This window comes from Nerophis ophidion, linkage group LG06 (genome assembly GCF_033978795.1).
Source record: "Nerophis ophidion isolate RoL-2023_Sa linkage group LG06, RoL_Noph_v1.0, whole genome shotgun sequence".
Taxonomy (NCBI): domain Eukaryota; kingdom Metazoa; phylum Chordata; class Actinopteri; order Syngnathiformes; family Syngnathidae; genus Nerophis; species Nerophis ophidion.
This window is the reverse complement of record NC_084616.1, coordinates 26,918,080-26,931,944: the sequence shown is the minus strand read 5'-3', so window position 1 is coordinate 26,931,944 and position 13,865 is coordinate 26,918,080. Positions and strand designations below refer to the sequence as shown.

General features: G+C 45.5%; 1 protein-coding gene across 3 annotated transcripts in view; it reads left to right on the top strand.

Moving 5' to 3' along the window:
• The window catches only part of LOC133554450 (metabotropic glutamate receptor 4-like), a 478,293-nt gene that overhangs the window by 400,529 nt on the left and 63,899 nt on the right, over positions 1-13,865 (top strand). For all 3 annotated transcript variants that reach the window (XM_061903242.1, XM_061903243.1, XM_061903244.1), the window contains one exon: positions 12,854-13,008. In XM_061903242.1, the coding sequence (XP_061759226.1) occupies positions 12,854-13,008 (155 nt within the window). The remainder of the gene's footprint in view (positions 1-12,853; positions 13,009-13,865) is intronic.

Here is a 13,865-nt window from a genome sequence, read left to right as displayed (position 1 = left end):
TCTCATTTGCGGATGTCTACAACAAATCTGTGAACTATTTCTTTTATTTATATACAGTATATAATAAAATCTATATAGCTAGAATTCACTGTAAGTCAAGTATTTCATACATATTTATATATATATATTTATATATATGAAATATATATGAAATACTCGAGTTGGTGAATTATATGGCACCCCTCTTAACCACGCCCCCCGCCCCAATCACGCCCACAACCACGCCCACAACCCTGTGGTACGCCCTGAACACAGGGAGGAACAATGAAGAAGACCCAGCAAACTGAACACATTGTAATCTATCAGAAAGGTAATTAGAAATCCAGTTAACAACATGTCCAGATATGCCAATCCTGTGCAATCTATCTGTTAAAATCGTATGGTTGACCGTGTCGAACGCCTTTGACAGGTCAATAACTAGAGCTGCACAATATATTTTGCAGTCCAATGCTCCAACAATGTCATTCACAACTTTAATGGTCTCAACATGCATCAACTAAGAAGGTATAATGAGGTTAGGTGAGATTATTTTCCCATTTTCTCAACAAAAAAACCCCAATATAATTTCAAAGGGAATGTGACACAAAAGTGTGGGGATCTCAAGTGAAGCATGAGCAACACTTTTATCTCTGACTTATATTTTATACTCAGTATCGCTCAACTTTTTTATATTGGGTTTTTTCATTTGTCCAAGCATGTTTATGTCTTTTCATGGTGAGTAAATCAGTTTTTTCAATTTATACATGAAGTGCAACAAAGTTTTGGGTATGAGAGTCTACTGTAGGTAGACATCGTATAGTCATGAAACATAGGGCTGTCAAATCACTGCTGTCATTGAAATCAATTAATTACATACATTTTAAGCATGTTCAGGGCTTTAAGGCATCATATAATATGAAAAACATTTTAACATTTTAAAGTCCCAGATTTCATGTGTTTGAGTTTTTATAATTTATTACTGATTGACATACTTGGGGGTGCCATGGCTCAGATGGTAGAGCGGCATGCCATCAACTTGAGGGTTCCTGGTTCGTATCCAGCTTCTGCCATCCTGGTCATGTCCGTTGTGTCCTTGGGGAACACACTTCACTCAAATTGCTCTTGATGTGTCCTGGTTAGCGCTTTACATGGCAGTTTCTGCCATCTGTGCGTGAATGGGTGAATGTGACTTGTGACGTATAATGTAAAGTGCTTTGGGTATCTTGTAGGTATAGCAAAGTGCTATGTAACTACAGACCATTTATATTTTCTTTGCCCTTAGATAGATAGATGGATAGTACTTTATTGATTCCTTCAGGAGAGTTCCTTCAGAAAAATTAAAATTCCAGCAGCAGTGTACAGAGTTGAGATCAATTTAAATAAAAGTAAAAAGTAAATCATGGGGGTTTAAATGGAAACAAAATAGAGTAATATTACAATAAGAATAAAAACTAAAAAGCAACAATGGGAATAAAAATATAACAGTAAAATAAGAATATAACAGGACAAACTAGGCAGTAGTGACCATGTTATGAAAAAGTATTGCACTGTTATTGTTTTGCATCCCCTGTCATCCTAGTACCCCCCGCCCCCCGCCCCAGAGAGGAGTTGTACAGTCTAATGGCGTGTGGTACAAAGGAGTTTTTGAGTCTATTAGTCCTGCACTTGGGATGAAGCAGTCTAGCACTGAACAGGCTCCTCTGGCTACTGATAACGCTATTCAGAGGGTGACTGGCATCATCCAGGATGCTCACTAGTTTGTCAACAGTCCTCTTCTCTGCCACCGTCACCAGTGACTCCAGTTTCATTCCGATTGTAGAACCGGCCCGCCTGATCAGTTTCTCAAGTCTGGAGCTGTCCTTCTTAGATGTACTGCCCCCCCCAGCACACTACCATGTAGAACAGAACACTGGCAACCACAGACTGGTAGTACATCCACAGGAGTTTTTTGCAGATGTTGAAGGAGTGCAGTCTCCTGAGGAAGTACAGCCTGCTCTGTCCTTTCTTGTACTGGTGGTCCGTGTTAACAGTCCAGTCCAGCTCATTGTCCACCGAAACCCCAAGGTACTTGAATGAGTCCACGGTCTGTACCTCAACTCCCTCGATCACAATAGGTTGTGACCGTGGACTCGACCTCCCAAAGTCAATGACCAGCTCCTTGGTCTTTGACGGATTGAGCTGCAAGAGGTTCGTGTGGCACCAGACAACAAAGTCCCTCACCAGGTTCCGAAACTCCTCCTCTCTGCCGTCCCTGATGCACCCGACGATGGCTGTGTCATCCGCGTACTTCTGGATGTGACACAGCTCTGAGTTGTAGCAGAAGTCAGCGGTGTACAGGGTGAAGAGAAGAGGGCCCAGCACCGTTCCCTGCGGAGCTCCGGTGCTGCTGATGACAGTGTCAGACGTGATGTCCTTCAGTCTGACGTACTGTGGCCTGTCAGTGAGGTAGTTCAAAATCCAGGCAACCAGGCAGGGGTCCACTCCCATTTTGTAGAGCTTTTACTGAAGGAGGCGGGGCTGGATGGTATTAAAGGCACTCGAGAAGTCCAGGAACAGGATCCTCACAGTGCCATTTCCCTTATCCAGGTGTGAGTGGGCTCGATGCAGCAGGTAAAGGATAGCATCCTCCACACCAATGCCTGCCTGGTACACAAACTGCAGGCTGTCCTGGGCATGTTGCACCTGTGGTCTGAGGAGGCTGAGAAAGAGCCGCTCCAATGTCTTCATTAGATGAGAGGTGAGCGCCACTGGTCTGTAGTCGTTCAGCTCACTGGGGCAGTTATTTTTGGGAACTGGAACAATGCATGACGTCTTCCAGAGGGTGGGCACTCTTCCCAGCTGCAGGCTGAGGTTGAAGATCCTTTGAAGTGGTTCACCCAGTTCTGCAGCACAGGTCTTCAGGAGTCGGGGGCACAGCTTGTCTGGGCCTGCTGCTTTCCTTGGCTGTAGCTTCCTCAGTTGAGCCCACTTATGTGGGCTCGGAACCAAAGATGTCGTTGTGGCTTGTGCAGCCCTTTGAGACATTTGTGATTTAGGGCTATATAAATAAACATTGATTGATTATTGATTGATCATTTTTATTTGTGTGGCATAAAAACGTTTTGTTCTATATGTCAATCATTTGCTCTGCCACGATAATATGATACATTTAAAGGAAAATAACGCAAATAGAGGGCTTTTGTCAGCAATTTAACCGAAATTATGAGATTAATTAATTTATCCGTCATATTTATATTCTCTTGACAGCAGTAGCGACAGGTGGTAAGAACACAGCACAAACTGTCGTTTTCCCATCAAGCGAAATGAAACTATTAATAAATTAACATTCATTGCACAGGTGCACAAGGTGATTCACAAGAAAAACTGGTTAAAACACATAATGACAGGGTAAAATTTAATAAAGTGCATGCAAATACAGAACCAGATATCAAACGCATCACAATAATCACATGTCAATGGCCAGTCTAATCAAGCGCAATTTCAAATGAAATTTAAAAACTGCGATAGACGGCAGCTCAGTTGGTAGAGAGTTCCATAGTTTGTGAGCTGAAACAGCAAAAGAGTGATCACCCCTTTTTTATACGTTGTCCTTCGCACACACTCTACCTCCAAAGTGAGTCCAGATGAGCGCAGAGCTTGAGATCAAATCAGATCAACTTTATTTATAAAGCACATTTAAATTTTACCACAGAGGTAGCCAAAGTGCTGTGCAGTAGGCAGGTTAAAAGATAAGACAAGAGAAACGAGCAAACACAACACAAACAGAGCACAATAAAAAAAAGAGATGGGTGGCAAACAGTTGAACGATCAGCCATCTATGCAACACCATTAATGGTCTTAAAGCGAAACAGAAGGAGTTTAAAATTGTTCTGACAGCAAGTTAAAAAAAAAAAAGAAAGATATGTCTACAACACAGTGAGTTGCTCGTCTCTGTTTTGTTATCATGTCATAGAGGCATCGAGGGGTCAGTAAAGCCACACAGGCCAGATGGCAACTTAAAATGTTGATGTTGCTTTGCTCCTGCTTTCAGCTGTGCCGCCGCCGCACCTTCATTTTTCTTGCATTGGCAAGACGCCTGGGCAAATGTGGCAGAGGGATGATTGTGCAACAACCTATGCACTCAGGATAATCTTCGGAGGCCACTCACTTCGACTTCCTGTATGGCGTTATGCAAATATGTCCAGACTCAATTGAGTATTCGGAACATGCATTTGGCTGCATAGAAACTGTGCTGACTCTTAGGGGTGGCTGTGAGAAATATATTAGGAAACAGAAGAGGTCCTCAATTTACAAACACGTTTTGTTCTTACGACTGTGATGTAAGTTGAGTTTTAGTCTACAGTAGAAGGGTGCCCTCATACAACATTTTCACTTCCGATAAGATACGATATCTGAGCCTTGAGAATTGACAGATACCAATACTAATTTAATACGATATCAGCACAAATCATAGTCCAGTATTTTCAAGACTATAGAGCACACCAGTATATAAGCCCCAAAAAAATGGTTCCTTATACTATCCGCACCAGACTAAAAGCACTGTACACTGTGAAATTAGTTATTATTATGAATTATTTACACAGAAATATTTCGTAAATGTTTATTTACACATCTTAGTTGTTTCCAAAGGGTGCATGTAACACGCCAGTAAAGCGGCTGAGCAAACCAAACAGAAAACCCACTATTTGCAGAATTTAGCTCTCCAATCAGCTAAACAGACTCAATAACTCCACTGAAACCTCTTGATAAGTTTAATTAGGATTTGTTTTTAACCAAAACAATACAAAAAGAATACCATTATCCATCCATCCATCCATTTCCTACCACTTATTCCCTTTGGGGTCGCGGGAGGCGCTGGTGCCTATCTCCGCTACAATCGGGCGGAAGGCGGGGTACAACCTGGACAAGTCGCCACCTCATCGCAGAGAATACCATTATAAGTAAATAATACTAACACAGACGCTTGTTAGCATATTAGCTAATGCTAATGACGCTAGCTTGATTATATTACAATAGCACGCACAAATATGCATGAAAACACTACTATTAAACAGGTGATGGTAAGTATGAATAATTTTCATTCTATTGAAATATTTACAAACGTTGCTTGGAGTGATGAATGAAGAAACCGTATAAGTAAAAACGCTGTAGATAACTTCCGGTTCAAGGCACTAAACAGGAAGGACTACTTTAAATTTTAAACTCGCAGAACCTGCAGTGATTGAACTTGTCCAAAATATTGTGCCATAGCACAAACAATAACACACCTTTTCAGTTTCTGTGGGTGTTTTTTGACAACTATTTATTATATACGAAACATGCTTTATGTTTTTTGTATGGCCGCCAGCAAAGAAAAATCTATTACTTAGCCACACCGCTTTATAAGTAGCAGTTCATAGTCTGGAAAATATTATAATTATTATTTCATAGTGTGCAATTGCAGAAAAAGCTTGATCATGCGAAATTACTCAGAGAACAATTGCGTATGAAAAAAAATAACCTGAAGATACACTCATGTTTTTGGCATGTTAAATGTTTGCTAAAACTTAGTTGTCACTAAAGTTCATCAAATTAAGAGAATGATACAACAACCATGATCCAGAAACATTTTTTACCCGATACTTTCTGATACGCTTCTGTCTTGTAAACGTATGTGTATGCAATATGCAACGACTCTATATTTATTTGATACCTGTTTGTATTGAAAGATTAGCATGTTCTGATTTGTTTAAAGGGAAACCACACTTTTTTAAAACGGTTGCCCATCATTCACAATTGTTATTTGAGACAAGAACACACGTGTCTTTTCCTTTTCTGTGCATTCTAAGTCTTGAAAAACGCCTAGTATGGGGCGGCTAACAGTGTAGCTAATGGGATTCATCTACCCCGTCTAACATTCCCAAACTGCTAACACTACTCCATTTACATGCCTTGACCTGCATATTAACCGACCTATAACGATATTGTAAGGGCTAACGTTGAGGAACTACTTTTAATAACATGGCGCCTTGATCACGAAGACATAAGCTAACGACTGCAGATGCCACTTCTGCTGCTATAGTTAATGCTAAAATGCTTCTGCGTTTGTAAATTCAATGTTATGTTATATTTTATGCTTCTCACATATAAAGGAAAAAAATGTGGCCATAGGTCGAGAAGTCTTGACCTTGAAATTCAACTTAGAAACAAATACATTGCTAGGAATAGGCGACCAGATGCTCGTTTGCTCCGAGCACTTTGCCTGAAGAGTAAGCATTTAAATGAGTTTATCATCTAAAGAGGGAGTTTTACAAGTTTTGTGACAAAATATATAAACATCCCATCAGTTGCCATCTGTCATTATACAGTAAGCGATTGTTTTCTTATGTTCCTATCGTGTAATTCTTTTTTAGCCCTTACCAATATTGCTACATGAAACTTAGTGTTACACTAGAGCTGGATCTGCTCAGCGCTCAGCTTATAAAACTTGTAGTTGTTCTCTGTATATTGAGAATTGAAATATAAGGTTCTGGATACTTATTTTTCCCAAAGTTGTAGTTTTTGCCTGTCATGAAGTCTGCCATGATTAATGGTAGTTGTTGTTGTTGTTGTTAACGGAAATGGCTGGGAAGTCAATGCACCCTAAAAATACGTTTGCATAATGCTTAAAATGAACAAAATACATAATTATTAAATGCTATAATGAATGTGCCTGTTACTACATTACATATTTACATACATCACCTGCATGTGTAGCTGCCTCTTACTAGCATTTGTTTTACGATTTGGACTGCACAACAAAGAGAAAGACCTGTGTGTATCTTGTTTCACGTAGAATTGTGAATGATTAAAAAAAATAAACTGTAGTTCCCTGTGGAAGGTCTCCGACCCAGATCCTCCGTTGCTTGGCAGGAAATACCACACCCTGGCGCAGTGGTTCCAATCTTTTAATTCAGATTTACAAATAGACAGAATGAACAATGAGCTTTTCAGCTTATGCATGTGGTTTTATCAGCATGCTCCTTCGTCTGGCCGTCACTCTTGTTTGCCAGCCCCTCATGATCTCTAACGCTGCTGATAAAGGAAACAGGTGATTAGATAACTCGTTCCAGCTAAGGTATCTACTCACCTACTCACCTATCTGCTGCTTCATGACCGGCTCCTGCACACGCCCCGCCCGCAGGGAACACTTAGACCACACCCCTCTCCACATGCCTCCACCGCCCGATTCAGGCCGGGCAGTCGTCCGGCAATGCCCACTCCCCTCCCCCTCTGTAGAGGGCCAAGAGAGAAAGTCGGCCATGGCCATCTGAGCACCCGGCCTGCGGACCACCCGGAAGTTGTAGAGCTGCAGCGCAGGGTACCACCGGGTGATCCTTGCGTTGGTGTCCCTCATGCGGTGGAGGACTGGAGCGGTTTGTGGTCCAAGTAGCGACTGAAGGCACGCCCCAACAGGTAGTAGCGGAGGGCCCCGACCGCCCACCGCTTGGAACGGCACTCCCTCTCCACCGTGCTGTACCTGGCCTCCCCGTCCGAGAGCTTCCGGCTGAGATACAATACGGGGCAGTCGACGCCCTCCATCTGCTGGGACAGTACCGACCCCAGTCCCCGACTCGACGCATCCACCTGCAGACAGAAGGAGATTTCAAAGTTAAGCTTGTGCAGCACCGCCTTCTCACACCCAGTGCTTTTTTTTACCTTCTCAAATGCCCGCTGGCACTGCTCCGTCAACTGGACCAGTTCTGGAGCACCCTTTTGGGTGAGGTCAGTCAATGGGCCAGTCAAATCCGCGAACCGAGAAATGAACTGGCGGTAGTACCCCGCAAACCCCAAAAACTGCCTCACCTCTTATTTTGTCTTGGGAAGTGGACAGGCTGCGATGATGACATCATCCAGGTAAGCAGCCGCGTATGCAGCGTCGGGCCGTAGTACGCGGTCCATGAGACGCTGGAACGTGGCGGGCGCACCGAACAAGCCGAACGGAAGTGTCACAAATTGGTACAACCCGTCCGGAGTGGAGAAGGCCGTTTTTTGTCGGCACTCTGGTGACAAGGGAATCTGCCAGTAGCCTTTGGTTAAATCCAGTGTCGTGAAAAAATTAGCAGTGCCCAGCCGATCCAGGAGCTCGTCGACCCGGGGCATTGGGTATGCGTCAAAACGTGACTGTTCATTCACCCTGCGGTAATCTACACAGAATCGCACGGTTCCATCCTTCTTCCCCACCAGAACAATGGGACTACACCATGCGCTGTGAGATTCTTCTATCACCCCCATCTCAAGCAAAGTTTTTAATTCCTCCCGCACTACTTTGCGCTTGTGTTCGGGAAGCCTATATGGCCGAGACCGCACCGTAACCCCCGGGCTAATCTTATTATGGTGTCGGATGAGGTTCGTGCGGCTGGGTCGCGATGAGAACATGTCAGCATAGCGCCACTGTAACTCAGCTACCTCCGCTCGCTGGGCCAATGTGAGCTGGTCGTCACAGGAAAGCGGAGGGGTTGGGCCAGAGTGCGGAACCTCTGGCCCCAACTCCTCTTCCTCCTTTAATACTGTCGCCATGGAAACAGGCTCAGTAGGTTAATATGGTACAGCTGCGTGTGTCCCCATCGGTCCGGGCGGCGAACTTCATATTCCACATCACTCACTTGCCGTGTGACCTGTAAAGGGTCCTTGCCATTTTGCAAGTGATTTAGAGCTTGAAGTTGGAAGTAACACAAGCACTTTTTCTCCCGGTGTGAATTTACGCAGTTGGGTTCCCCGGTTATACATGCGCCGCTGACGCTCTTGGGCATGGAGCAAATTCTTACGTGACAAGTGCCCCACCTGGTGGAGTTTTGCTTGCATGTCCAGGACGTACTGTATTTCATTCTTGCTGGAGCGTGGACCCTCCTCCCAGCTTCCTTTAATGACGTCCAGCACTCCGTGAGGCCTCTGGCCGTACAACTCAAATGGTGCAAAACCAACTGAGGCCTGGAGTACCTCCCGCATCGCAAACATGAGGGGATCCAACCATTTATCCCAATTCTGTTTGTCCTCGTGCATAAACTTACGGATCATTGTTTTCAGCGTTTTATTCAACCCCTCCACCAGTCCATCCGTTTGAGGATAGTACACACTGGTGCAGATCGCTTTTATTTCCAATAATCCGTACAGTTCTTTTATGGTGGGCGACATAAAGGACGAGCCCTGGTCAGTCAGAATCTCTTTCGGGATTCCAACTCGGGAGATGACCTGAAACAGTGCTTGCGCAACACTTTTGGGGGATACCGCGTTGCATAATCCACCAGGACTAAAACAATGCGATAGCCCGGTGTACTCGGGTGAAATGGTCCGATGAGGTCCATGCCAATTCTCTCAAATGGAACCTCTATGAGCGGCAATGGTTGTAATGGTGCCCGTGGGGTCGCCGCTGGATTCACCAGCTGGCAGTCCAGGCAAGCTGCACACCACCGGCGCACATCCGCTCGGAGGCCTGGCCAATAGAAACGGACCATGACCTGATTAAGTGTTTTGTCATACCTTAAATACCCAGCCATTGGGTTAACGTGCGCCGCCTGGAAAATAATTTCCCGGTGGCGTTTTGGCACCAGCAACTGGGTGTGTTCCTCCCCGGTTTGCGTGTCACGGCCCACTCAGTAAAGTCTATTCCTAATAATTAAAAAATGTGGGAATACCCGCGCTTTCCCCGGGCGCACCAGCTGACCATCAATAAAATCGACCTGGTCCCAGGCCTCGCGCAAGGTTTCATCACGGTACTGCTTGAGGGGAAAGTCCTCCGTGGGTGGACACCGAGGAGCTGCCGCGAAACCCCCATCGGTTCCCGCTCGGCACTCCCGGATGAAGCCGCGTCGCCGCTAAGAACGGCGCGTATACTCCCCTCGCCTACTGTCCGTGAACGCACCTCTACACATTGTGTCAATAAACTATTAAACCGAGGCCAATTCGTGCCCAAAATTACGGGGTGGGAGAGGTGCGTACTTACAGCTACCTCGACCCTATGCTTATGCTTGCCGTATGCAATTTCCACTGGTACAATAGGGTATTTGTGCACATCCCCATGAATACACGTAATTCTCACCCACGTTGCCTGCCTCAAAACCCCGGGTCGAACCAGGTTTTGGTGGATCAGGGACTGCTTACAGCCCGAGTCCACCATCGCCCGGTAGGTACCCCCTTGAACCCTTACCGGGACATAGTATGTCTCTCCCGGATCGGGGGCAGGTGCTGGCGGCCTGACAACCCACATCACTTGCCTCACCTCCATCATGGAGCACTCCCGGCGCACGTGACCGGGTTGTCCGCACCCCCAACACACCGGCCCTGGCAGTTGAGGTGCACTCTGCGAGGGAAGACCCCCTGCCGCAGCGCCGGCAACCTGGTCCTTATGCCGGGGCGACTTGGTCCTGCCCCCCCCCTCCCCCCCATTGCGGGGCGAGTCAACGGCGGGGCACTGGGGTGGATCCCGCGGCCATCCCCGGGGTTGCCTCTCTTTGCCTCACTGCTACTTTTACGTTTGGGGGGCTGTGGTACCTCACCACGCTGAGGTCCTGGTCGGGATGGCGTCCAGGAAGTTCTCCAGGATAATGCCCTCCAGCAAACCTGGATCTTTTCTGTTGGGCTGGATCCACCGGGTCGTTGCATCCCCCAGTCGGTATGCAAACACGAACGGCCGATCTTCTGGTTCCAGTGTCATCGCTCTGAACCTCCATCTGTGGTTTTCGGGGCTGCTGCCGACCCGGTCCAGGATGGTTTGCCGGAGGTTGTAATACTGCATGTGGGTGGCTCCCGGGAGACTCAACACCGCCCGCTGGGCCCCCCCCACCAGGATCGGCAGCAATTATGCACCTCCATCTGCTTGACGTTGCTGTTGCTTCGAAAACGTCCAGGAATGTTTGGGGATCCTTCCCCTCTACCATGCGCTTCAAGACCGACATCCCTACCGTTGCTTCTGCTTTGTCCATCAACGTTTTTAGTAGTTGTGATTGTTGTTGACTTGCCGCTGACACCTGAGCCAGCACTTGTCCAAGCGCCTCCAGGGAGGTTGGTGCCGAAATCTTCTCTGGATTATTTTCTGTTGGGCGCCACTGTGGAAGGTCTCCGACCCAGATCCTCCGTTGCTTGGCAGGAAATACCACATCCTGGCGCAGTGGTTAAAACTTTTTAATTCAGATTTACAAATAGACAGAATGAACAAAGTCCTCTTGAGCTTTTCAGCTTATCCATGTGGTTTTATCAGCGTGCTCCTTCGTCTGGCCGTCACTCTCGTTTGCCAGCCCCTCATGATCTCCAACGCTGCTGATAAAGGGAACAAGTGATTAGATAACTCGTTCCAGCTGAGGTATCTAGTCACCTGTCTGCTGCTTCATGGCCGGCTCCTGCACACGCCCCGCCCGCAGGGAACGCGTCGTCCGAGCCCCTCTACACATTCCCCTTTAAGTATCTGTTGGGCAGTCTTTAAGCACCAGAACTGTTTTTAAAGTACTGATTTGGTATTAGTATTGATTAAAATGTAAAGGATACCCATCACTAAACATAAAATGCAGGTTAAAGTTAGAAAGTTAACTAAAAAGTGACGTCTGTCGGTGCAGAGGTAGGACTCTGGTATGGTATGGTATGGTATGGTCTTTATTGTCATTGCACAAGTACAACGATTAGTTTTCAGCACAAACCTGTTAAATATTGGACAGACAGTGTACAGGATTACAGAACAAGAACGCCGATGGGTCACCACAAGGCGGCCCGTAAAAGATCGGAAAAAGGTAGACGCTGGATAAGGATGAGTAAAAAATACAATCAAAACTGCAATCCTAAGGGGGTCTGGGGAAGTGGGAAACAACAAACAACTCGAGACTTGCAATAGAGGAGAGGGATTAAGCACTACGGTGGCGGGCTGCAGCTATTCAAGCGCTACCCAGCCGTCCATCACCCCTGAGAGATTCAAGCGTCAAAGGCCTGGGATGGGGTTTGGAGTACGTGTGTTTGGCGTATATTTTTCATGGATGCATGTGTGTGTGTGTAACCCTGCTGCATGTCTCTGTTCCGATACCTTGGTGTTCTTGCACCCACCAGTCAGTCCAAAGTCAACAACAACAGGTGCGCGTCCATCAGGGACAAGAAGTGTGTGTGTGTTGTGTCTTCGCTGCACTGTCCTGCGGGAGAGTTTTGAAGCCAGGGAACCAATCCAAATAAGAATGTTTTGTTTTAACGAGTGAAAATAAAACGTTATTTTTCACTCTTAAATGTCTTACTGGTCCTCAAATTCATCCAACAGAGCAGACAGTCCGATGTTATCTTAATCATAAGAGTGTCCACAGTTCTGCCCGCATCTTCCAATCATTTGTGGCAGTTTGGGGTACTACGAAGGCTGCCAACAACATCCAATCTGTCGACAAACTGAAGCATCGCTTCCGCAAATCAGCAGATGTACCGTTCCATAATTCCGAATGTGGATATCTTCAAGTCCTCAACGGAAAGGGTCGCCAGGCGCATGGCACTCTTTCTCCCAAGAGTCCGTCGTGTGTCCAGCAACCACCGTCAAGACAGGCAGGTTTCCCCAACCCTAGATCTTGTCAATTTTGTTAAGAGGCCAGTTAATTAGATCCATTGCTTAAATTTGGAGAGTAGTGCAGACAGGGACAACAAGAAAGTTAAGACAAACAACAAAAAAAGCAAGCAGGAGAGATAAGGAAGAGGGAAAGGGAGCGTCCGCCCTTTATGAGTGCCAGTGAGAAAACGTTGTTCTGCCTAGTCATTGTTGCGCCGTGTGTACAGAACTAATGACACAGCATTATCGGGGGTGTGTTCGTAACCCTGGAATGATATAAAATGAAGACCACCTGTAGGGGGTAAACAATACGTAACACGACTTTACAGAACATCTTCTTATGTCTCATAGGCGGCTGCTCGAATCGGCAAAGAAGGCCAATCAAACAGGACATTTTATCTGGGTGGGTTCAGACAGCTGGGGATCCAAAATCTCCCCGATACTGAACCAGGAAGAGATGGCTGAAGGAGCTGTAACCATCCTACCAAAACGGCAGTCCATCAAAGGTATTTAACTCATTAAATTCATTCTCGAAGGAAACTTGTTATGTCTCATAATGTTTCTTTAAACTGCTTGTTGTGCAAGTTGGATCTTACAAACTGTTTCACAATATGTTACATTTTCCTTATCAGCTTGTAAATATAACTGGTGGTTTAACAGAGTTTGTTATGTCATCAATGCAATACATTAACATTACACGGAACCCTGCATTTTTCATTGGCTAGTGCAGGGGTCGGCTTCCCAAAATGTTGAAAGAGCCATATTGGACCAAAAATAAAAAATCTGTCTGGAGCCGCAAAAAATTAAAAGCCTTATATAAGTGTTATAATGAAGGCAACACAAAATTAGCCTGCTATCAAGGGCTGACACAACTGTTCGTTGACAGAAATGTTGTATTTAAATTTTTATTGTACACATTTTTCCAACATTGGAAATCCTTAGTAAAATGGAGGCTTCTCACAGGATGAGATAACTTCTGGAAATTACTGGCTCAGAATGGCCAACGATGTGTCCAAGTTTAAAGGCCTATTGAAACCCACTACTACCGACCACGCAGTCTGATAGTTTGTATATCAATGATGACATTTTAACATTGCAACACATGCCAATACGGCCGGGCTAGTTTACTAAATTGAATCTTTAAATTTTGCGCCAAAGTATCCCACTGAAACGTCGCTGTATGATTACGCGTGCGCGTGACGTCACGCATTGTAGAGGACATTTTGTTCCAGCACCGTTCCCAGCTATAAATTGTCTGTTTTCATCGCATAATTCCACAGTATTCTGGACGTTTGTGTTGCTGAATCTTTTGCAATTTGTTCAATGAATAATTGAGACGTCAAAGAAGAAAGCTGTAGGTTGT